General features: G+C 54.1%; 2 protein-coding genes across 10 annotated transcripts in view; one reads left to right on the top strand and one right to left on the bottom strand.

The window, feature by feature from the left end:
* Positions 1-16,847, top strand: part of KCNG2 (potassium voltage-gated channel modifier subfamily G member 2) — a 71,871-nt gene extending 55,024 nt beyond the window's left edge. For all 4 annotated transcript variants that reach the window (XM_025860245.2, XM_073890131.1, XM_073890132.1 and 1 more), the window contains one exon: positions 15,259-16,847. In XM_025860245.2, coding sequence (XP_025716030.1) covers positions 15,259-16,086 — 828 coding nt within the window. In that variant the 3' untranslated portion in view covers positions 16,087-16,847. The remainder of the gene's footprint in view (positions 1-15,258) is intronic.
* A 3,556-nt stretch (positions 16,848-20,403) lies between these two features.
* The window catches only part of SLC66A2 (solute carrier family 66 member 2), a 55,158-nt gene continuing 51,372 nt past the window's right edge, over positions 20,404-24,189 (bottom strand). For 2 of the 6 annotated variants that reach the window (XM_025860251.2, XM_025860253.2), the window contains 2 exons: positions 22,157-22,259; positions 20,404-20,809 (listed from right to left, as the gene is read on the bottom strand). In XM_025860251.2, coding sequence (XP_025716036.1) covers positions 20,663-20,809; positions 22,157-22,259 — 250 coding nt within the window. In that variant the 3' untranslated portion in view covers positions 20,404-20,662. Of the gene's footprint in view, positions 22,260-24,189 lie in introns of all 6 variants that reach the window. The other 4 variants (XM_025860252.2, XM_025860254.2, XM_025860256.2 and 1 more) reach the window with 3 other exon arrangements.

The following is a 24,189-nucleotide window of genomic DNA, read 5'->3' as shown; positions in this document are numbered from 1 at the left end:
AGCCAGGAAAGAGGCAGACTGTGCATGCGGCAGGTGAACCACACAGCCATGGCCCAGACCCACACAGAATCGGTCACAGATTGTGTTCCAGGTCACAGGCCCCCAGGGGCTCCGAGGCTGCAGGACATGGCACATCGTAGGGGCGAGGCCCAGGCTGCTTGCTTCTGACCTCTCGTGGCCCATCGTCTGCGTGCAGATCGGTTTGACTTCTGGCTTTGCCAGTTCCCTGAGATCACCTGTGGGTGCTGCCCACCCCTGGTTCCCCAAAACCTGAACCCTTCTCTCCGTCGCCAGGCTGAGGAGTGGGGATTCTGTCCATGTACTGCATCTTGTTCACAGATAACAGAAGAAAAACCACAGAAGCATGTCTTAAAATTTAGCATTTAGTTCTAATAAGCTTTTAGTAAAATTGGCATAAACAAGTTCTTCATTTAAAAAAATATAAAATATGAATGGTAAAATAAACATAAATGTCCTTTTGACACATAAAATTCTAAGTGATAAGACGATGGATGTAGATGTGTAGACAGCCCCATTGAAGCAGAGGTGCTGCCCTGAGATCATGCGCATTTCGGGAACAGTCTGACGGAGGGGAGTAGCAGACCCTCTGCATCCAGCCCCATTCAGGCTGCACACGCCAGAGATGCGTGTGGGTCCACCGGGCTGTGCAGCCCTCACCAATCACCAAGTGGGAGACTTTTGTATGTGTTCTATACCGATTATCTAATTTGCTGCATTATTTGCAGATCAAATGAAAACCCAAGAGAATTAGCTGAAAAGTTATTATAAATAAATGAGTTTGTTAAGGGAGCTAGCTTCAAAATACACATGCAAAAATTAGTCAGTCACTTTCCTATATATTATCAGGAATAGCAAATGGAAAATCTGTTCTGGCCACTGTAATGACAAAAACATAAAATGTCTAGGAATAATCTTAGCAAGAAAGGTGCGATGTCTATAAAAGAAAAAAAACAATGTAACTCTACTGAATGACATAAAAATGGCTAAATAAGGAGGGACAGACACATCATGTTCTTGAATGAGAAAATTACTCCCCAAATTAATATGTAAATTTATTACACTCGTGATAAAATACCAATGGGAGTTTTAGAACCTAACAAAATAATCTTATAAACCGAATACTAGCCCGTGAATTCTGGAGAATAAGGAAAGAAGAATACAAGAGATGTGCGGTGCTGTATCAATTATCTTCTCCTGTGTACCAAACTATGCCAAACCCTGGTGGATTATTCTGCCACTTTCTGGCAGGTGGTTCTGCATGTGGCTGGGTCTGTGCACGAGGCATAAGCAGGGCTCGCCTGCATTTGGGTTTTGCCAGTGGTCGCTAGAGACCTCTGCCGGCTCTTCCTTTATGAAGCTACCCTGGACTTTTCTTAGGGTGGCAGGAGACACTGCACAGACCCTTGTGCCCGTCCTGGGGGCTAAGGCAGAATTCATGGCCGGTCTCATGAACAAATCTCTCTAGGTTTGGTAGGAAAGCCAGAAACCATCAAGGAAAGGAAATGTCTGAAAAAATTAAAATTAAAAACTAATAGAAGCCTCTTCCCACCCAAATTTAAACAGTGAAACTGAAATGTAAGAATAAAACTGCAACATATATGATAAAGGGCTAATATCCTTAATATACAGGAAATCCCAATGAATTAATAAGAAAATCATAGCACCTCAGTACAAAGGAGGGCTAAGAATGTAAAACAGGAATTAAAAGGAGATAAGCAAAGGTCAAAACACAGGAAAAGATGTTTGCTTTATGGTCAGAGAGAAGCACATTTGAACAATTTCACCAGTCCCACCAGCAAAGACTGAATAATTGGCCTCCCCCCGTGTATGTGCAAGGGTGCTTGGGCGTGCCCCCCTCCCTGTGTTGTTGAAGGGAGTCTGAAAACAGAGGTCAAACTGAAAATGTCCCTGCAGATGTTAAATATGCGAACCCTTTAACTTAAGGACCTCTGGGAATGCACCCCAAGACATCCCTGGTATGGCATGATTAGGGTGTTCTCTGAAGTGCTGTTTGTAACAGTGGTAAAAATTCAACAGCGTAAATACCCTCCGACGGAGGTGGAGTCGATGGCTGGGAGCTCATGGCCCCCGACAGCATCAGGGCTGAAGCCAGGGTAGAGTCGTGAGAAGCTTTAAGTGCACCCAGGCCTGAGCACGACTTAATGTGGAAAATCTCCGCTCTAGCAAGAAGCACACAAGCCAAGACGACCCCTTAGGGACAACCACTGAAATTAACAAGCCAAATGAAGGTCGGAGGCTGAAAACATACTGTTGTGCGTGCCTCAAACCCAACTCAGACTCATGATTTGGAACTGTTTTCTCTTGAGACGGGCACCCTCTTCGCTTGTTCATGGGAGGCATTGCCGCCTGCAATTACCTTGTTCTGCGTGTGTGGCTCCCTCCAGTCCCATCCCGCGAGGACCAGCTGGGACCCACACAGTTTCTGGCCCCGTACACACACCCAGCAAAGCTGGTTGAGTGCATGAATGCGTATCGTGTGGTATGCGTATGTACACTGCTGTCACTGTCCCTTCGCCATCCACAACCGGTGGGATGCTGCCATCCCGGCTTCCTTCTCATCTGTGTGGACACCCTTCGTGGCATTCGGTCCAGGACGCTGCTCACAAGAGAAGCCCACAGACGTTGGAATGGGGCTGTTGGAAGACCAGGCTAATTCTCAGGAGGGGCAGGCAGAGCATGGAATACTTTATAATGAAGTTGCATCCGTTTCTTTACGTAAGACGGCACAAAACTAGGTAATGGAGTGTTAGCAAGAGAGTGAATGGACACCCTGCTTCAGTGCAGATAATTTGAAATGAGTACATTCATTATTTCTATGTAAATGACTATTTTTAAGTAGATTTAATATTCTCCTCCTTTCCTATTTACAGTACAAGAGCCTTTTTCCATAGATAATTGGAAAGAATAAATCTCAATTCAGTTCAAAGCCAAATTATTATAAATTCATAGTGAAATGACCTAATAAACATTTTCTTTTAGGCACTTATGGGAGACTAAAGATAAAATCAGCACACAGAGTCATTCACGAATGAGTAAATAAGTTAATAAGGGTTAGCCCTTCCAACAGGATGTATCGCTCGCGATACCTGGTCTGCAAACAGAGGCAGAACTCGCGACTTGGCTATCGCCCCGAGGGAGGACACGCCGCACAAGGTCCGTGAGAGGCGAGACGGGCACCAGTGTCCAGAAAACACAGCCAAGGGACGTGACCATCTTATGAATTTAATGACGCACTAGGTAAACACAAGGAAAAGTCTTTGACGAGACCCCTACTCCATGCCAGGGTGATGGCATGCAGGCTGCGGGCGACATGGGGCCCTTGCTGTGTGGCTTGCACAGATAAATCCACTCCTCTGGCCTTCACTCCACCTCCGTACATGTTAGTTTGTTCGAGCGTTAGGGCGTGTAGCGAGATGGAATCCACAGGGTTCCTTGGCAGGGCTGACGCCACTGATTGATGCTCTCAAATGAGAACAAGGCCAGGGATGGAAGTGTGCCCAACGCGCGCCTCTCCGGAGCCCCCGGTGCAGGAACCAGTGCCCAGAGCGCCACGGAGGAGGGAGGAGACCAGGCCGCGAGTGCAGGGTGGATGGTCCCAGCAGCACTGGACCTCAGGACGGCCGGGGCCCCACGGTGTGGCTCTGGCTCCGTCTCTGCGCTGGTCATGTGGGGTCTGCTCCGTCTGCAAATGCACTGACGGGATTTATGCACTTTTCCGTGTGAATGTTAAACTTCAGGAGTTACATGGAAAGCTTGGACATAATGGGGAACACGATGAAAATTCTGTATGGGAATTATTTCACACCTGTCATTCTGTATCAAGCTGTCACCGCAATCAAGGGGGCAGAACGAAGACCGTCCAGACATGCAGAGGCTCAAAAATGTGCCTCCCACACAGCTTTTCTTAAGAAACTACTGAAGGACACACCTCGACAGAATAACGGAATAAGCCAGACGGTGGCGGGGAGACAGTGTTCAAAACAGCAGCAGAGAAACTCCAGACCGCAGCTCCCAGCAGCAGGGTGGACGTCCCCGCAGGGCAGGCGGGCCTCAGAAAGGAAACAGAAACCATCCACAGTTTGATGTGTTTGAGCATTTGGAAAAAATACACCATGATTCATAATAGCAAGCAATGAAGCAATTTTAGAATAAGGCCATAAAACCTCAGGAAAAACAAGACATTTTATGAAGGGGAAAAAATGTAATTGTAGACCACCATCCAGGCCAGGAGTGAACCTTAATAATTACTGATTTTACCCCAAAATGTGACAGGACTATTTTTGGAGGAAAGGGGTCATGGATGTGAAGATGGTGAGGTGAGGTGAGGGTAGGTATAAGAAAACCAAATCCTCAACACACAAAGTCAGCAGAAATGTATGAATTTAATATACCTGTAAATAGCCAGAGAAGCATATCATTTACAAGTACAGAAATATCTGTCAGAATAACCAATTAAAATTGAAAATTATTGCTTCTGGGAGATAAGAGTTGGGGTGAGAGTATTCTTTTTTTCCTATAAGCCTTTTAGTATTAATTGAGTTTGTGGGGTTTTTTTAAGATTTTATTTGACAGAGAGAGCACAAGCAGGGGGAGGGGCAGAGGCAGAGGGAGAAGCAGACTCCCCACTGAGCAGGGAGCCCAATGCGGGGCTCAATCCCAGGACCCTGGGACCATGACCTGAGCCGAAGGCAGACGCTTAACCGACTGAGCCACCAAGGTGCCCCTAGTCGAGTTTGGTTTTTTTTTAATTATATGCATGTCTTGGTTTTCTAAAACAAAAATTTAAATTAAAAACATGTTCAATCAACAAAACTCACTCAAGAAGATGTGAATAATCCACGGATGCCTGCGTGGCTCAATCAGTTGAGCCTCCAACTCTTGATTTCTCCTGAGGTCATGATCTCAGGGTTGTCAGATGGAGCCCTATGTCAGGCTACACACTCAACGAGGAGTCTGCTTGAGATTCTTCCTCTCCCTCTCCCTCGACTCATCACCCCTCTCTCAAAAGGAAAAAAAAAAAAGTGGATAACCTGAATAATCCTATGCTAACTACAGAAATTTAATGCATAGTTTAAAACCTTTCAAAAAGAAAACTCCAGCCTCAGGTGGTTACACTGGTGAATTCTACCAAAAATTTAAGGAAAATATAATATCAATTCTGCATAATATTTTCCAGAAACTACAAGAGGAGGGAGCACTTCCCAACTTGCTCTATGAGACCAATACTGTCCTGGTACCAAGCCAGACAAAGACATTACAAGAAAAGAAAAAACCCAAGCCAACATCTCATGAACATAGAGGCAAAACTCCTCAACAAATATTACTAATCAAGTACTGTAGTATATAAAAAGGATAACACATCATGACCAGGATGAGCTTTCCCAGGAAAGCAATCCTGGCTCAACATTTGAAAACTGATCAGCATAATTTATAATATTAACACACTGAAGAACAGGGGTGCCTGGGTGGCTCAGTCGGTGAAGCATCTGCCTTCAGCTCAGGTCATGATCTCAGGGTCCTTGGATCGAGCCCCGAGTCAGGCTCCCTGCTCAGTGGGCAGTCTGCTTCTCCCCCTCCCTCTGCCACTCCCCCCTGTTTGTGCTCTCTCTCTCTCTCAAATAAACAAACTCTTAAAAAAAAACCACAGACACTGAAGAAGAAAAGCCATCTGGTCATCTCAATAGATGTAGAAAAAGCACTTGACAAAACTAAACATCCATTCATGATTAAAATAAAAACTTTCAACAGTCTAGAAATAGAAGGGAATTTCCTGAACCCGATAGAGAACATCTATTTTAAAGACTTACAGCTGATGACATATGTAATAATGAAAGATGAAAGACTGAATGCTCCCCCCAAGATTGGGAACAACACCTATGAGTCTTGAACTAGAAGTCCTAGCCAGTGCAACGAAGTAGGAAAAAGAAATAACAGGCATATGATTGGAAAGAAAGAAAAGTGTATATATTTTTTAAATGCCCCAAAAGCCATGAAAAAGCTTGTAAAACAAATGAGTGAGTGCATGCACATACTATCCAGCAATCCACTCTAGGTCTTTCCCCAGAGAAATGAAAGCGTATGTCTGTTCATAGATCTGCACATGAAAGTGCATATGGCTCATTTGAAACAGCCCCAGACTGGAAACCACACAATGTCCACAAACAGATCCATACAGTGCGCTAATCAGAGATGAAGGACAAACCACTGATACCAGAAACAACATGAGGGAGTCTCAGATTATACTAAGAGCCAGACGCAGTATCATTCCATCTGTGAGATGTTCTGGAAGAGACAAAAGAGGCCAGTGGGTGCCGGGGTTGGGGTGGGGACCATCTGGCTTATAAGGAGGTGCACAGAGATGTGGGGACCGTGGTGGTGGTGGTCACAGGGCTGGACACCGGTGCAGTAAGAGTGCACATTCTCCCTCCGTAGTCTGTGGGCCTGTGTCCATATTTCTTGAGAACCCATTCCCCAGACTGGAATTTCCAGGTCGAGTGTACACACACTTGAAGGCTTTTAAAATATACTTGTGAGAATGTGTACACATTTATACTCTGCCCAGTGACCCGGGCTCTGCCTGGAACCACTCAGGGCCTCCAGATCCTTGGCCTGGTGGAGAGGGGGTTAAATTTGTAGAGCTACTTAGGGGAACGGCTCAGCAATTCCTGATCAACATGAAAATGTTCCTGTCTGACAAACCAGTAATTCCATTCCCGGGAAAGTCCTAGACAAGCTCTAACACACGTATGTGCAGAATATGCCTAGCAGGTTTGCTTGGTTGTTTCTTGTTTTTGTTTTTGTTTTTGGTAGTAGTGACGATAACATTTACATGAGGTTTAAAGGCATGTTCCAAATCCGGTATTCGGCTTAGCAGTGGTGGATACACGGGGCACCCCATGTCCTCACATGCGTGTCTGCAATTAGCTCAGATGTAACACGTTAGTGGAGCCTGCTTCCTTCGAGCAGCTGGTCTTTGGTTCTTGAGCCACAAGTAATTGAAGGATGCCTGGTTCCTCTTCCAGGAACAAAACAGAGAGGACGGACCCACAGCCCAACAGCTCAGGCACCTGCTGGGGTAACTTCCTTCCCTGCCACCTGAAGTCAACACCCAGGCCCCGGGCGGTCACTGTGGAAGGGCACACGTGTCTTGTGGCCTTTCCCCAAGAAGGGAGGTTTGTCCCTGGGACCTTGTGGGAGGCCCGGGGAGGAGCCCAGCGAGGGTACCATAGCTCTCTGGAGGAGAGATCGCAATGAGGGCAGTGTCTGTGCTCCTGGAAGGTGGGAAAAGAAGGCTCTTCAGAGCTCAGGGAGCCGGGGCCCTTCCATCCTGTCAGAACCTATCGCTTCACTTCAGCCCCTGCTGTTTGCAGGCCGTGTGCTGACTCGGCTCCCCCTCCCCATCCACTCCAGCCCCACAGCTGTGCCTTCCAACCTGCTGTCCTGGGGCTCGCTCTTCCCTTCCCTGGGCCCATCCCCACTTCGGTGGACCCCCTTCCAGCTGGGCCTCACCAGCTTAGGAGAGCCTTTGCTGGAACCTTCCCCAGCACCCCCTGTCCCTACCTAATGCCCCCCAGGCTTCCTGGTGGTGGGTCCAGGGCTTCTGCCAGCCCTCGGCCATGACCTCTGGCCCTGGCCTCACGTTGCTCTGGGCCTCGAGGCCAGGTCTCCTCTGCAGTTTGCTCTGCCGGCCCTCAGCTCCCTGCTCAGCCTGAATGCTACCTGCTGCAGCTGTCCAAGTTCTCACCCGGGGCCAGTCCTGGCACCTGCGGCCTGCCCCAGCCTTGGCCCTGCTGAGTGCAGCCTCAACCTGCAGCTCCCTGGCCATGTGTGCGGGAACGTCCCCTGTGCGCTGCCCCACCCTAATGCTTCCATCTCCAAACCCCAGCTTTCCCACCCTTGCCCTTCTCTTCCACTGCTTCAGGACTGCGCCCTCGCCTCCCTACCCGGCCTCCTGCCTCCAGTCTCACCTACACAGCTGACCTCCATCCACAGGAGCCATCCAAGGCTGTGCTCCACGGCGCCCAGACATCCTCCCCTTTAATGCCTGTGTCCCAGGACCTCTGCCCACCTGCAGGGGACCCTCCTTCCCGATGCACCACAGTTTGACCCTTGTACCCCTGACCACTGTCCCTCTTGGTGTCCCCCAGCCCCACGGCACCGTCCAGCGTGTGGAGCCGAAGGGAACCCATGGAGGCTTTCCTTATATTCAGTACTTGCATCTGGAGCTGCGGGGCCCAAGACAGGGCGGGGCCGGGGCTCCAGCTCCCGGGATTCCCTTTATTATTACTTAGTATTTCCTTCACAGAGTTGAGAAGTGCTTGTGGTTCCTGAAGAGGTTCTGGAGCCCCAGGCCTGGGCTCTGGGGGATTTGTGCATTTTAGTGGCGCTCGGGCACAATGTTTCCCCCTCGCAGCTGCTGACAAAAGCACCCTCCCTTTACCCTCACAGGAACACATGGGGAACGTGGGGGCTGGCGGTGAAAGGGCCCTCACCCCCCACTGGGGCCCTACCAGCACGGGCGCTGCCCAGACCCATCTCAGAGCTGGGGTCCACTTTTTGTCCCTCCACAAGTGTCTGTACCAGAGTCCCTGTGTCCTCCGCCGGGACCAGAGCCCTCTTTCCTTGCCCCTGAGAGGAGACATGCAGAAGCTGTTGGCCGGACACCCCCTCCCATCCCCGAAGGCCAGTCCCCAAACAGGAGCCCACAGTGACCACGACCAGGAGACAGATGGTGCTTTGCAGCCCTGAGCAAAGAGGCGGAGTTTAAAAGGCATGGGCTTAGGAAGAGCAGGGTCCGGGGACTCCAGCCCCACTGGTGCCGGCTGGGGCAGCTGCAGCTTGCATCCCTGAGCCACTCAGCGAGGCCCGCGCACGGACAACCCACTTATACCCATACGGGGCACCTGCAGCTTGTGGGCTGGTTCACGCGAGCCTCCAATGAGCGCAACAATACCAGCCAACACCAGACAATGAGTGAATAGAAGAGGGAGGCCCTTCAAAACTGGGTGAGCCAGGCTGAGCATAGACCTGTTTCTGTCCCGATTTTGACCAAACAGGCCAGATGGGTCAGATTATGAGAAATCGGGGTCTGTTTTCTGGGTTGAAAGTTCCAGAAATAGCTCCTTCCAATTAACCTCCATGGCTGGTCCTTAAGGAGAGGGCGGCTGGGGGCAGGGCTCTGGTGGGCTCCGACAAGCTCGTCTCATCTTGAACATCCAGGGTCAGCCTGGCTCCAGGTGAGCATACTGGGGTCACTGCTCATGCACGGGGTTGGGGGGACAGCCATCCCCAGAGGGGCCCAAGGTCTCCATCTCTTCTCCTTCTGGACACAGTGGTCAAGCCTGCCCAGATGGGGACTCAGCTGCCCTTGGCCAAGATGATGGGAGCTGGGCCACGGTCAGCCTGAAAACAGGGTGTCATGTGAGGTGTTGCTGGGCCTGTGTGACACCCCATATGCTGTGGTCACCAGACTCTGGAGCGGGCAAGGGAGGCCAGGCCGTGATGCCTTCACCTCCCAGACCTGGCGCTGTGCCGGCCCTCATCCTCCTCCTCTCCCCAGCCCTGACCACCCTCTTGCCGGGCATCTCCCAACGTCGGCCCCCTGGGTCCCAGCCGTCTCTTTATTGAAAACTTGTCAGTTGGGGTTTTCTACCTGAATCCCACTTGCCCGCTTGTTACACCTAATGCAGAGGCAGGTCTCAAGGCTCTCTGTCCAGCACGGGTGCCCAGGTGCTCAGGAGTCCACAGGGTGTCAGGCACGAGGCTGGGGAAGTCCTGAAACCTCCCTGAGCCTGACTTAGCTTAAACCAGATTCGATACGGGGGTGTGATGAGGTCGGACCCCACCCGCAGGGGTGAAGGGGCAGTAAGTCCCTCAGGCTCGCCGGCCCCTTAAGGTCCAGGAGGGGATGCCCATAACAGAGAGCTGGGACGGAAGCCCTACCCCAGGCCTGGACAACCTGGGGGCGGGGTGGCTCCTGAAGCGACGAGCCCCAGGGCTGTGAGCTCCAGGTGGCGTGGATGCTGCCCTGGAGATACCTGACAGATCACACAGGGCAAGCAGACTGGGGCCACACTCAGCCCAGAAGCTGAGAACGTGCTGAGTTCTGCACCTCAGGGCTCCTAGGATACAAGGCCTAAGGAAAGCAGTGAGAGCTGGCCCTGGTCCCAAAGAACCTTCCAGAAGGGTGAGTGGCAGACATCCTCCCTGGGCCTCTGCCCCTAATTGCTGTTCTCCCTGGCCGTGGACTGTCCTCCTGCCAGGCCTCGCCCCTCAGGTGCCCTCCCGCTAGAGTCTGTGACTCACCAGCTGCCCCAGGGTGAGCAGAGTCAGCCTGACCTCACAGTACCCTCCTCAAGGGAGGGAGAGTAGCCAGCGCCCCAGCCCGCGAAGAGCCGAGTGGGTGATGTCCCCACCTCGCCAGTGTTCCACAGGGAACCTGGATCTGGAGGGCCGAGGATGGCAGGTGGGAGCTGGTGGGGAGGCCAGGGCACCCCAAGGGCACGGGTGAAGCAGGAGCCCCAGAACACTCCACACACAGGAACTCCTAATCCTTAGGAGACCCAGAGCCAGCTCTGGGACAAGGGACAGAGGTGCAGGGGTCAACACAGAGCCATAGACTGGACATGCTTGGGACCCCAGGCCATGCCGCAGACCTGTCCACAGAGTCTGGGCCCCTCTGGTCAGGCTGCAGCCCCTACCTGTCTGTGAATCAAGGGCCGCAGAGATGCCACTGGAATTTCTGGATCAGTCACACCATCAGGACTTGTGATGAGCTAGCTGTCCACTCCCAAGCCAGGACGGGCCAGGTGACTCCTGGAAAGCCTCTGGACTGGCTAAAACACTGCTGACCCTGGGATGAAGAGGCCTCTTGGGAAGACAGGCCACTGAAGACTCTGGACCAGTCACCTGCACACCCCTTCATCTGGGCTGAGGCACCACTGCCTTTGGGAACAGACCTGCCAAGTTGTGTTCAGAGGATCTGAACCTAAGCTATGCATAAGCACATGGAGGTAAGAAGAAGCTCCTGCCCATTATTTCCAGGCACAAAACGGGTGATGATTAATGAGGCAGCCAAGGTACTGGGCTCTGACAGCTCGTTAAAGGAGAGGCTGAGCTCTGCTGGATACACACACATCACCAGGAGCAACAAGCCACTGGCGGGCAGTGCACATCGGAGACAGGTCTGCGGGAGCTCCGTTTGCCCTGGGTTCCTGAAGACCCGTGATACGTCAGCGCCTGGATATGCAAGACAGGACTTGGGGAGAAGTCCTGTGGGATCCCACTCACCGCTGTGCCCTCAGAGTGCCAAGTTCAATGCTATGACAAATGTTTGCGGTGAGTAAAAACTGACCACAGGTCCCCCAGCTGAAGCATCAGGCAGGTCCTTGAGCTGCTGTCTGTGGGGGATGGAGACTCAGCACTGCTGGCCCTGCCCTGGAGAGGGCTCGGGAGCTGAGCAGGCGTGAGGTCCTGTCCCCACGTGCTTAGAGGGACATGAGCCAGAGGGGGACAGTGGAAGGCCCCCAGGTCTTCTCCCCTCCAGTGTGAGGTGGGTCCGTGAGAGCACACTGGTGTCCGCTGAGTCTGGTGAGTCCTCTCCAGCCCCCAGGAGCTTCAAGCTAGGTGGGAGCTTGGGGTCAAAGGTGAGACGGGGCCAGACCAGGACCCGCCAGCAGCTGGGCACTTGGAGAGGTCTGCACGTTCTTCCTTCTGTTCCATCAGCAGATGTCCCCAAATGCCCCTGCACTGGATTCCCAGCAGGGCCTTGGGTTCACTTTCCACACCCAGCCGGCCACACTCTCAGATGTGCCTAGAGATTACGTGTGCTTTTAAAATAGCTTTACTGATACATAATTCACATACCATACAATTTGCCCATTTAGAGGGAACAATTCAATGGTTTTTAGCATATTTACAGGGCTGTGCAACCCTCAGGTTTCCATCACCCCAAGAGAGACCTGTGCCTTTCGCACACACACCCCCCCCCCCCCCCTCCGCTGGCCCTGCCGCCCACCCCCCAGGCCTGCGCAAGCACAGTCTACTTGGTCTTTGTACATTTCCTCGTTCTGGACTCCAGTGAGAACAGGCTCATGTGGCACGCCCCCTGTGGCTGGCATCCTTCACTTCACTTCCCAAATCGGTACTTTCTTCCTTTTTATGGCCCGAAGAGATCCCATTGTATGGATTTACCAAATTGTATTTATCCATTAATCTGTTAGTGGACACTTGGGTTGTTCCCACCTTTTTTCGTATGCATAATGCATAGTGAGCGCTCCTGAGCAAGTTTTTGTGTGGGCATGTGTTCACTTCTCTCGGTACAGACCCGAGAGTGGAGGCCCTGGGTCGTGTGGTGATACCATGTCTAGCTGTCTGAGGAGCTGCCAGGCTCTCTTCCCGAGTGGCCGGAAGATCTCAGGCCCACCATCTGCAGGCGAGGGTCCCACTTCCTCGTGGGAGGAACCTCCCAAGGCTTGCTGTGTTTTCACTCCAGCTATCCTGGGGTGAGTGGGAAACGCTATCTCTGGGTGGTTTAGATTTGCATCTCCCTGATGATTAATGATGTGCAGCATCATTCCATGGGTTTCTTGGCTATTTGTATATCTTTTTTAGAGAACTGTCTACTCCTTGCCCATCTCTTAATGGGGTTTTTAATTGTTGAGTTGTAGGAATTCTTTATATATTCTAGATACAAGTCCCTTATCAGATATATGATTTGCAAATATTTTCTCCCATCCTGCAGATTGTCTTTTACTTTCCAGATGGTGTCTGTATTAGTTTGCTAGAGCTCGGACAAGAAAGGGCCACAGACTGCGTGGCCTGAAAGAGAAATTTCTCAGGGTTGGTTTCTCCCGAGGCCTCTGGGTATCGACGCTCTTTCCCTTGTGTCCTCTGTGTGTGTCTGTGTCCTGAGACACCAGTCGCGTTGGATTAGAACCACCCTCACGACCTCATTGTCCCTTCGTCACCTCTTTAAAGACCCTATGTCCAAATACAGTCCCCTTCTAAGTGTTGTGGGTTAGGGCTTGAACATACGGATTTTGAAGAGAAACAACTCAGACCCTACAGTGTCCTTTGAAGCACAGAAGTTTTAAATCGTGATTGAATTTATCTATCTTATCTTGCTTGCTCATGTTTTTGGTGTCATCTGTAAGAATGTTTTGCCAAATCCAAGGTCATCAAGATTCTGGGATCACTGCTTCCAGCCTGAAGAGCTTCCTTTGGAATTTTTTGCAGGGCAGCTATACTGGAAACAAATTCTTTCAGATTTTGTTTATCTGGGAAAGTATTTCACCTTCATGCTGGAATGATGGCTTTGCTGGAGACAGGATTCTTGATAGACATTTTTTCTGGTGGTTTGAGTATGTGCCCCCAGGGCATTCTGGCCTGCGCTGTTTCTGCTCGGGGTTACTTCTTGAGCGACGCCTGGCCTGTGGCATTCGGACCGTCCCCCGCCACCATGCACCTGTCAGTCTGCATTTATCCTGCTTGGAGGGCACGGCGCTCCCGGGATGTGCAGGTTGTTGTGCGTCAGCAGATTTGGTGAGTTTTCAGCCATTATCTCTTCGAACATGTTTTTCCTCCTCCCTCTCCCCTTTCCTCAGGCACTGCATTTCACAAACATGCCCCACGTTCTGCTCAGACTCTGCTGGCCTCCCTTCCTCTCTTCTCGGCATGATCAGTCTATCGTCTAGTTCACCAGCCCCTTCTCCTGGCGGCTCACATCCACTGTGGAGCTGGCTCCTCCAGTGAATTTGTTATTGTTGACTTTTCAACTCCAGGAGGTCCATTTGGTCATTTTAAAACCTCTCTCTTTATCAATAATCTCCATAGGCCATCACATTTTCCATTTCTTTGATCTTCCTGTGGTCTGTGAACACATTTATAATGGTGCTTTTCAAAACTCTGATATCTGGTCCTCTCAAGTGTCGTTTCTGTTGCCTGATTTTTTTCTGATGTATGGATCAAACGTTACTGTTTCTTTGCCTGCTCCAGGATTTTTTATTGGAAACTGGACATTTTAGATAATACGGCAACCCTGGATGATGTCCCCTCTTTTTTCAGGGCTTGCTACTGTTATCTGTTTTAGTGATTGGCTGGATCATTGTGGTGTAGTGTATTCTTGTTCCTCCACACGCATACACACACACACACACACACACACACACGCACACACATACACAGATACATTCATGCATGCACACGCATGTGTGTGCCCAGATACATGCATGCACAGATACATTCCTCACATATATGCACACACAGAGATCATACCTACGTGCATGCGCACCCAGATACATACATGCACACATACATGCAGAGATACACATATGTGCACATACACACACACATACACACACGGTGTTTAGCCCCTGATGCTGCCCCGCAGGGAGGCACAGCTTGGGTACGCCCATAATCACCCTGGAATGAACTCTCTTTCCATGAATCTCCTCCCGTTTTCCTTCACTACAACCTCCAGGGTTCTTGAGAACATCTTAGGGTTGAACTTCCCTGTACTGTTACACATGAAGTCAGTTCATTTGGCAAGAAATGAGGAGCTGTTCTAGGAGCCTGCTTCCCCCTGCCCCTCCCCAGGCAAAACCTCTGCACCAGGGCTCTGGAGTTGGGGATGGTGACAGTGCCTGGCTTCTTTGGTGATTCCCCATTCTCTGAGCTGAGTTGGGGGGATGGAGGGCGGAGCAGCAGGCTGAGGTCGTCTGGCTTGCCTCCCCCGTGAGAGCCAGGGGCAAGGGTTAGGGGTTTTCTGAGCAGCATGAGGTAGAGCCTCCACCCCACAGCAGGAGTGGGGACTGGGCAGAAGAAGGTGCCCCCTTCTCAACCGCACTGTCCGGGGGGAGCTGGGGGCAGGGAGGCCTGTGTTCTAGAGTGGAGTCTCCTCGCTGAGCTGGGCTGGGGGTGGGGAGGGTATTTCTCTCGCCTTTTTAAATGAAGTTTTGTAGATTTTCTTGGATATATGTTCCGTTTGCTGTTTGCCCTTAGGCCTGTTTCCAGAGGCTTTAATGGTTGTTTTTAATGATTTTCACCAGTTGTGCTGGGGACCCCGTCAGCTGAGCTCCTTGGCTCCCCGGCAGGAAACCTAGCCTCTGGTGGGATCTTTTTGCAGGGAAACCGGGCCCCCAGCAGTCGTGCACGGGCAAGGGTTGGGGTGGGTCGGGAAGGGCAGCCCGAGCGTGACCCGCCCCCTCTGCTCCGCAGGGCGAGTGCTCCCCCAAGTGCCGCAGCCTCTTCGTGCTGGAGACGGTGTGCGTGGCCTGGTTCTCCTTCGAGTTCCTGCTGCGCTCGCTGCAGGCCGAGAGCAAGTGCGCCTTCCTGCGGACACCGCTCAACATCATCGACATCCTGGCCATCCTGCCCTTCTACGTGTCGCTGCTCGTGGGGCTGGCGGCTGGGGGCGCGGGCGCGGGCGCGGGCGGCGCGGCGCTGCTGGAGCGCGCGGGGCTGGCGCTGCGGCTGCTGCGGGCGCTGCGTGTGCTCTACGTGATGCGCCTGGCGCGCCACTCTCTCGGGCTGCGCTCGCTCGGCCTGACGGTGCGCCGCTGCGCGCGCGAGCTCGGCCTGCTGCTGCTCTTCCTGTGCGTGGCCATGGCGCTCTTCGCCCCGCTGGTGCACCTGGCCGAGCGCGAGCTGGGCGCGCGCCGCGACTTCTCCAGCGTGCCCGCCAGCTACTGGTGGGCCGTCATTTCCATGACCACCGTGGGTTACGGCGACATGGTGCCGCGCAGCCTGCCCGGGCAGGTGGTGGCGCTGAGCAGCATCCTCAGCGGCATCCTGCTCATGGCCTTCCCGGCCACGTCCATCTTCCACACCTTCTCGCGCTCCTACTCCGAGCTCAAGGCGCAGCAGCGGCGCGCCGCCAGCCCAGAGCCAGCCCTGCGCGAGGACAGCTCGCGCTCGGCCACGGCCACCGAGGACAGCCCACAGGGGCCTGTGGCCGCCGGCCAAGCCGGGGTCCCTTTTCCCGGGGATGGCCACGACCGTCGCCGGGCCCAAGAGGCCGCTCCTCGCGAGCTTCTTCAGGAATAGAAGCACGGTCCTCACCTCCCGCTGGCGACCTCGCGGGCCGGGCTCCCTCCCGGTACCCATGGCATGTCCCTCCAGCCAGCGCAGCCCGGACCGCAGCCTGACTGGGAGGTGGCAGTGGAAAGCGCCCCTGTGCTTCCAATCATTCCTGTCCCCTTTCCTCCGCACTTCCCTTTGGAGTTTGGACTCCCTAGCCCAGAAATTCCAAGCCTGTAGCAAATGCCACGAGGCCACACGTGTCCACGGGCCGCATCCTCCCGCTTCCCTGCTCTTCGGCCAGGGTAGTTCCTGGAGCGGCTGTGGGCGGTGGGGAGGCTGGGGGGGACTCCTGCTTCTGCAGCTCACCCACAGTGGGCGGCGCCCCATCAGGAGGGAGGCTTCTCTGCGCATTCCTGACAAGTGACGGAAGTGTGACATTAACACAGCCACCCAGCTCCTCTGGGGAGGGGGGCGGGTCCCAGCCCTGACCTCTGACCTCCCTCCCCCGCACTAGCTCCATGGGGGTCTTCGTGGCCCCCTGAAGTCGTCTGGCTTGCCTCCCCCGTGAGAGCCAGGGGCAAGGGCGAATTCGCCCCTGAAAATGCCTCTGCAAAGCTCAAGGTCTGCATGTTTCCCTGCGCTCTCTGCTGGCCTTGGACACCTTTACCCTCTGGGTTCTCCAAGAGGAGGTGGGGGAAGGGGCCCTGGTGTGCAGCTGCTGGGAGCCTGTCTTCACCAAGGCATGAAGGAATGGGACTTTACAAATCACGTTACTCTGTCCCTTTTCATTTTAATGAGCGGAGTTGCTCAGAGGACATTTCCTAGGATGCTACTGCTACCAATAAACAGTGTGCCTCTCCTGCCTCTCCACCGAGTTCCTCGGGGCAGCACCAGCGTCCTCACCAGGCACAGGGGCGTCCAGGCCAAGGAGGAGTTTCCAGCGCTCACGGGGAGCCGGTATGTGTAGACAGTGGGGCACCGCTACCTGGACAAAGCCCTTGCACGCAAAGCCCAGTTGTACCCCTCCAAGTCCCACAGCAGAGCCGGGGTCCCAAATCTGCAACCGCACTGCACCCCGCAGGGCAGGGCTAGGTGTTCTCAGGGAACCAGGCTGCAAAGAACCCAGGGCTGAAGCTGTCAGGATTTACACAATGAGCCCCAGTTCTGCAGGGGTGGGGCAGGCTGGACTGCCTTGACAACAGACTCGGTTTCCCTCTTCCTCCTCCTCACACCCAGCCACAATTTGCATGCACAGAAGTACCTGGGTTCCAGCTCCTGCGTCAGTGTCAAGTGGACAAGGGCAGTGGGGTGCAGGGAAGCTGAAATAATGGTCTTACCGGCAACCAAGAAAACATTCTGGGATCAGAATGAGCTGTGTGTCCCCAAACCACAGGGAGGCGAAGACTCTCCCACGTCTGACCTTGCACGGCTGCTCGAACCAGCTCTCTGAGGCAGAAAGGGTCCCCTTGTATCAGACAGAGACATGGTCATTCCACCATGGACCAGGCCAGATTCAGCACCTGGCCTGGCATGCTCCACTTGCAGCTTCTCCCTACGGGGCCCTGGTTCCTGCACCACCTGGGGCTGGGTCCCCCTCTCCTTCCCTCCTGGGCCCACATACCTCAAGCCAGGGCCAGCAGAGGTCTGCCAGGAGAAAGGACAGGGGAACTGGGGACCAGGGGACCCACCTGAGTGCTGGCTCTAGGCAGACTGGACCCTAAGGTTTAGCCCTGCCTCCTCCTGATTGCCACATCCGCTGACACCCCCACAGGGTGGGGCCTGGGGACGTAGAAACACACCAAGGGTGACTGCGCTTGCTCAGGAGCGGGTGACACAGCTGCTGCTGGTCCCAGGGGATCCCCACCCATGGAGGCCACACTCAGGGCATCTACTACCCTCTGCTCATCGGGCATGGCTGATGACCCCAGGGGCAAACTGCTTTCTCCTGTGCAGTGGGGCTCGCTGACCATCACCATGAAGACCTCCAGAAATAACCCAAGTTGTCCCTCCAAGGTCAGTGGTAGAGGATGACCTGAGGGATCTGGCCCCTACCCCCTCCTGACCGTGGGCTGCAGCGGTTCTACCCAGGACCCCTCGAAGACCAAGAGAGCCCTTGAAGCACCAGAGGTCACGGGGAGGAGGGGGACCTGTCAACCGTCTGAGAAGTGGGGTGTGCAGTGGGAGGGAAGCCACACATCTCCCACCGAGCAAGGAGACCAGCCAGCCCTGAGCTTTCCTGTCCCTTCTCTGGTGCCTACCCCGCCCACCCTCAGCCTCCGTAGCTGCCCCTTGCACACAGGCCATGGTCCCTCGTGCGGGACTCTGGGCAGGCCCCCGCTGGCCGTGGCCTCCCATGTTCCCGTCTGGGTCAGGGGACCAGGAACTCACCAAGGTCCCCACAACCTGCTGCCTCACACACTGACAAAATCTACTGAACGCACCTACTGTGGGACAGAATCGTGGGATTCTTGTGTGTGATGCTGACATCACTGAGTCTGCTTAAAATGCACAAAGGCAGTGCAGGGAGGGCAGGAGACAGCCTTACAAACCCCAATTGTGCTGAGAGCTCTGTTCTGGCTCCGGAAGGATCACTGACTTGGGACGTAGGCTCTAACACCAGGTTATGATCACTCTCAGCCAGCCCGAGGCCTCTGGTTACCTGAAACCATTGTGAGCATTGCGGGGTGGGGTATGATTTGGGTCTGTGACATTCCAGGAAGCACTGGACACCCCTTGCCCTCAGGGCCACTTTCTGAGCATGCAACCACCCTCAGATTGACCACGCACCCCCTGCCCTCCACCCACCCTGGCTGACCCGTGTGTGCTTCCAGGGGACCTGGGGAACCGCTCAGACTGAGCACGGTGGCCCCAGGACTGAACATGCCCCAACATCAACACTGGGAGTCTGAAACCCTCCCCGACGCTTGCTGCTGAAAAAATTCCTATACTCCTTATTTAAGGGGAAAACACGTCCCACCCCTACACACACACACAGACAATTTCTTCTTGGCCAGCTGGAGACTGGGCCAGCACAGGCAGCCCAGCTTCATTCACAGCCTTCCACCTGCTCCAAGTTCTTGGAGGCTCATCGGAGTGAGCTGCACTTTGCCACTCACCCTAGCCGCCGGAGCAGTCTCGCCACGTTGTTCCCATTTCCAAGAGCTATTCTGTTGAGAGAAGAGCTGGAACAACTTACAGGAGATCGAAGGTCGCAAAGAGTGACCTTCGCCTACTTTTTTGATTAGAAGTCCACTTCTTGTGGGGCTCGTGAGAGCCTGTGGCCTCCCACTGACAGAACTCAGGGCACAGCGCTCTCCTGGCAAGCGGGACACGGGCCCCAGCTCCTTCTGCTCCATCTCCGAACGACAGCCCCACAGACTCTCCACACCACCTCTCCGGTCTTTAGTGGAGCCACAGGTAGGTCTTCAAGAACAGAGATGGGCTCACAGAAAAAGACACCTTTGTATATTTTACTCTTCATTTCACTGTTGGAATTTTTACTGAATGCATAATTTAATTAAAAGTTAATTTTAATCAAGAGATTACCAGAAGGAATATAAAAATCTACCCCCAAAGCCGGACAAGGGTCCAGGCTGGGGATGCTGGCTGCCTGAGAGGACCACAGTGGTGTCACCAGCTTGGACCCGCTCTGGACCAGACTCGCTCTTGGACTCGGGGCCAGTGCTGGGGGGGGGGGGTGTGACTTATCCAAAAATTCAAAATATCACTTCCATGTATTTTCACCGTATCCTTTTGATATTTTTGATATCTTGCCCCCAAATGTAAATTGTGTCCATGATAAAATAATTGCTCAGTACACACAGCTCCATCCCTACTTGCTCAACAGACCTGTCCATTTTCCTTGAAACACTTCTCTTGGCCTTTCCTTAAACAGGATGCCTCTCACCCTTTCCAGACATTCAGTGGTCAGGGCCCTCCCCTGGCCTGGCCCTGTTGGTCTGTTTGGGGGGCTGGTCTGTCCTGGGGGGGCTGGCCTGTCCTGCGGACGGGTCTGTCCTGGGGGCTGGTCTGTCCAGGGGCTATTCTGTCCGGAGGGGGAGGCCTAGTCTGTCTGAGGGGGCTAGTCTGTCCTGGGGGCTGTTCTATCCAGGGGGGCTGGTCTGTCCCGGGAGGGGGGGTTGCTAGTCCTTCTGGGGGCACAGGTCTGTCCGGGGGGGAAGGGGAATGTGCCCTGAGAGAGCAGCCTGGGTGTCACAGGGGCAGAGCTGGACCCCAGGAGAGGGCACCCACCCTTCCCTGAAGACCCCCACGGCGAAGGAAGGACGGGGACCCATGCTCCATGTCCTGGGCCCCCACTCCGACCCATTCACGAAGCCACACTGGATCACGAGAGTTTATTGAATTAAAGTCAGCGTCCTGACAACTGAGTGCCCCCTCACACTGGGCACATACCTCACTGCTGCAGTCGGGGACACTTTAATCTGTAGTCATTTACTGCTACAGACACCCCGCCTCGTGTTTAAAAAATAAACATTGCCAAAGCATCTTACAGCCCAAACTAAGCAGATCCTCACTCAAACATTCAGGATTTTTTGAGGAAAACTCAGGAGGAGGAAACAGCTCTGAAGAGCAGACACCACTAGAGCTTTGGCACGGCCCGTGCAAACCCGCCCCAGAGCTGCCCCTCCGCCCCGCAGAGGGAAAGCCACACGGAAGCTGCAAGAACCCTCAAGACGCTGGGGGCCTGGGAGCTTGCCCAGGGCTGCTGGGCATGGCTGAGATGCTCCTGTAAAACAGAGGGGGAAAGATACAGGGTGACCAGAGATGCCCGTGCCTGGCCACAGCCCCCCACCTTGGAACATCACCCCAGACCTGAGAGGACACCGGCCTCACGTGTCCCCTCTCCTGACTGGCAGGCCATCTCCCTGTCCTGGAAGACGGACGTCAAAAGCTGTATGCTGCAGGTGCATGCAATTCCCAGAATCCAGGGGGAACGCCCCGCAAGTGCGGCCATGCTCGGGGGATGGGTGCATCTGCCCAGACCTGGTCCCAGGCCCTGGCTTTCCTGGGAGCACACAGGGACAACCCCACCACACCCCTAGGACTCGTGGGGACCTCTAGACTCTGGTGCCAACACCCCTGAGCTCACTCTGGCCAGGGCCCAGCCGGCATGGACACCGGCTTGCCCCCTCACTGCCAGTGGGGTCCACGCCAGCATCTCCCAGGAGGAGGCCAATGCAGAAATGAGGCATGGGAGCACACAGGACACCTCTGGGCCCCACGGCCAAGCTGAGGGCCGAGTCCTGAGTCCTGTGAGGCGGCTGCACTGAAGGTGACCCGGACAAGGCCAACACCAACTGGATAAACAAGAGCACTTGTAATGTGCGTCCTCGCAGCTTCCTTTCCACATGCATCAGGCGCATACAAAACCCCAACCACACCCTCTGTGCCCAGGCCCTGTCCTGAGTCCCCCTCGCGTACATGCTGTCACCAGGGCATCCACGTTTGGGCCATTCTGAGACCAGGCTCTGTGCGCCAGGACCACGGGTTCTCTGGGTGCTACTGTGCACTCCTGCTCCCCAATCCCACCCATGCCGAGGGTCGCTGAGAGCCGGGCTGCAGGCCCCGGGGGCCCCTGCACGCTGACACCCGGAGAGGGCTTCCTGGTGCCCTCCAGCCCGTGGGAGCCCTAAGTCTGTCTTTTCCTGGGTCTGTGAGCATATTCCAAGTCCCAGACAGGTGTTTTTTGAGAGGAAGGAAGAGAACACTTGCTTTTCCATCACCTGAAAAACAGCCGCCGCCCAGCCCTGGGGTATAAAGCCCACTTGCGCTCGTCCTCGGGGCATGAGCGCAAACGTTGGCACCCAGGCCCCCCACCAGCCCATCCCAGACCCACAGAGGCTGATCAAGATCCCAGCAGCCAAGACATCTTGTTGGGCCATGGTGCCTGCCTGCCCCAGACAGGGAGGACAGGTGGCCGGGCAGTGCCCACGGCGGGAGGCCACATGTCTGTGTCCTCCCTGCCACCTCAAAGGGCCTTGGCACTGGCAGGGTGCGCCACGTGGGGGGCTGGCTTCTGGGGGTGGCGGGCGAAGGCATAGGCCTGTCCCAGAATGGCCAGGTCCACCAGCACCTGCAGCAGGCCGCACACGGAGAACTGCAGGGGGGCGCCGTTCAGCAGGAAGTAGGCCGTCTTGAAGGTGTCACCACTGGTCCACATGAGCACCATCTTGATGCTGCGGAGACACAAGCCAGGGGTCAGGGGCCACCCAGGCCGCCACCTGTCCCCCCCCCCCCATCCCTCCCGTCCTCACTGTGAGGCCACGACATGCACAGCCCCAGGGACAGGAAGGCCCTGCAGCTGTCCGGGCGGGGAAGCCGACACAGTGGCAGGGCCCACGTGGCCTCATGAGTGTTCTGTCCCTCCTGGCTGCAGGCGTGTGTGCTGTGCCCCTCGGGAGACGTGCTGTGGCCTCAGACAGGAGAGGGAAGACCACCCCTCCCCACACGGCATCCCAGGGCCCACCAGGAAGGTGAGGACTGCCGGAGAACACCACTAGGCCACAGGGACGGGCAGCCTGGGCGGGTGGGGAGGTCCTCTCACCCAGAGCTTTCCCACCTGGCTGGGGAGCCCCCCGTCTGCACCCAGGGTGCCGAGGACAAAACCAGAGGCTGCCAGCAGAAGCAGAGCGAACCCCTGCTCTCGGGAACCCCTGCCTGGCCAGACCCCCCTCCCTCAAAAGATAACTGGAGAGCGATTCCATTTCTGGTCACCGATGCCAACCCCCCTTCAAACGTTTTGGATCAGTCCACAGGGGGGCAGGGATCCTCATGGGTGATGAGGGAACTATCACTCACTGCCCACATCCCCCACACACGTCTCTGCGCACAGCTTCGCGTGCCCTGGCTTCCCAAGTCAAGGGCACAAACACCACTGTGTTTTCCTGCACAAGTATATTTAAATCAGACCCATTTCCATCAGCAGCCTGAACCTCTAACAGCTAATTAAACCAGACCACAGAGTTTGAGAGGGGGGCTGTTGCCAGGTGGCAGGAAGGGGGGGTGAAGATCCCCAAGCAGACAGGATGCACATCAGAGCTGCCAACACCAGGCCAAGGGCCAGGCAGGCACTGAGCTCCTGGAGAGAGAGAGCCCCTCCACCCTGGACAGCCCTCCACCCCTGGACATTCTGACCACCTCTGAGCCCCAGGCCGGTTCTTATTCCTAAAACCAGGGTGAGGAGCCCCGTCTCCCAGCCCGAGGACAGAGCTCTGTGTCCCCTCCTCTGCCCACTGAGAAGCCCAACCAGCCACACAGAATGCAGACGGGGAGGGGAAAGCCCTCCTGACCTTACACATACACGGCTGCTTGAGGCTCCTCTGGGATGGTCACTGGGAAAATGGCCAAGGCCTGGCACGCCCCAAGCAGCTTGTCTGCAGACAGACACTCTACATCCAAAAGAGCCCATGGATACATCATATTTGGCCTGTAATACTGGCTCACACTGTATTTCAAAATTTTTGTTTTGAGGGAGCTGATAACTAATTCTGCATTTTTAAAATCCACATTATTATAATAGATCCTCTTTTTCTGGCTGCTTTCAACATTTGACTTTGGTTTTTAGCAGACTGTGATGTGATACATGTTTGGGATTTGCTGCACTTCTCAAATCTGTAAAGTTTATTTAACATCAAATTTGGAAAGTTTTCAGACAGTCCCTCAACTATTTTTGTCTGCTCCACACCCCTTCTCTCCTCTAGACTCAGATGACATCAATGTTAGATTTTTTGGTACTTTCCCTAAGTCTATTTTTCCCCCTGGTTTTTCTCTGTTGTTGAGAATGTATTTTTATTGATCTGTCTTCAAGTTCACAGACTCATTCCCGGGCCATCTGCATTCCACTACTGAACTCACAAAGTACATTTTTATCTGGCTTACTGTGATTTTTAATTTAAAATGTTCTGTTTGGTTCTTTTTTATAGCTTCCATTTCTTTGCTGAGATGTCCCATTTTCCATTCATTTCAAGAGTGTTTGCTCTTCTCTCTGGACCAGTTTCCCAGTGACCATTCCCAAGCCCGGGTCCCCTCGGTTGATTGTGTTGTCTACTGGTTGTCTTCTCCTTGGAAAGCTGTTGAGATGTTCCTGATGCTTCCTATGCTGAGTAA

Source organism: Callorhinus ursinus, unplaced genomic scaffold, assembly GCF_003265705.2.
Source record: "Callorhinus ursinus isolate GAN/ISIS: 27379988/994484 unplaced genomic scaffold, GSC_fseal_2.0 scaffold128, whole genome shotgun sequence".
Lineage (NCBI taxonomy): Eukaryota > Metazoa > Chordata > Mammalia > Carnivora > Otariidae > Callorhinus > Callorhinus ursinus.
The sequence above is the reverse complement of the archived record's forward strand: the minus strand, read 5'-3'. Positions and strand labels throughout refer to the sequence as shown.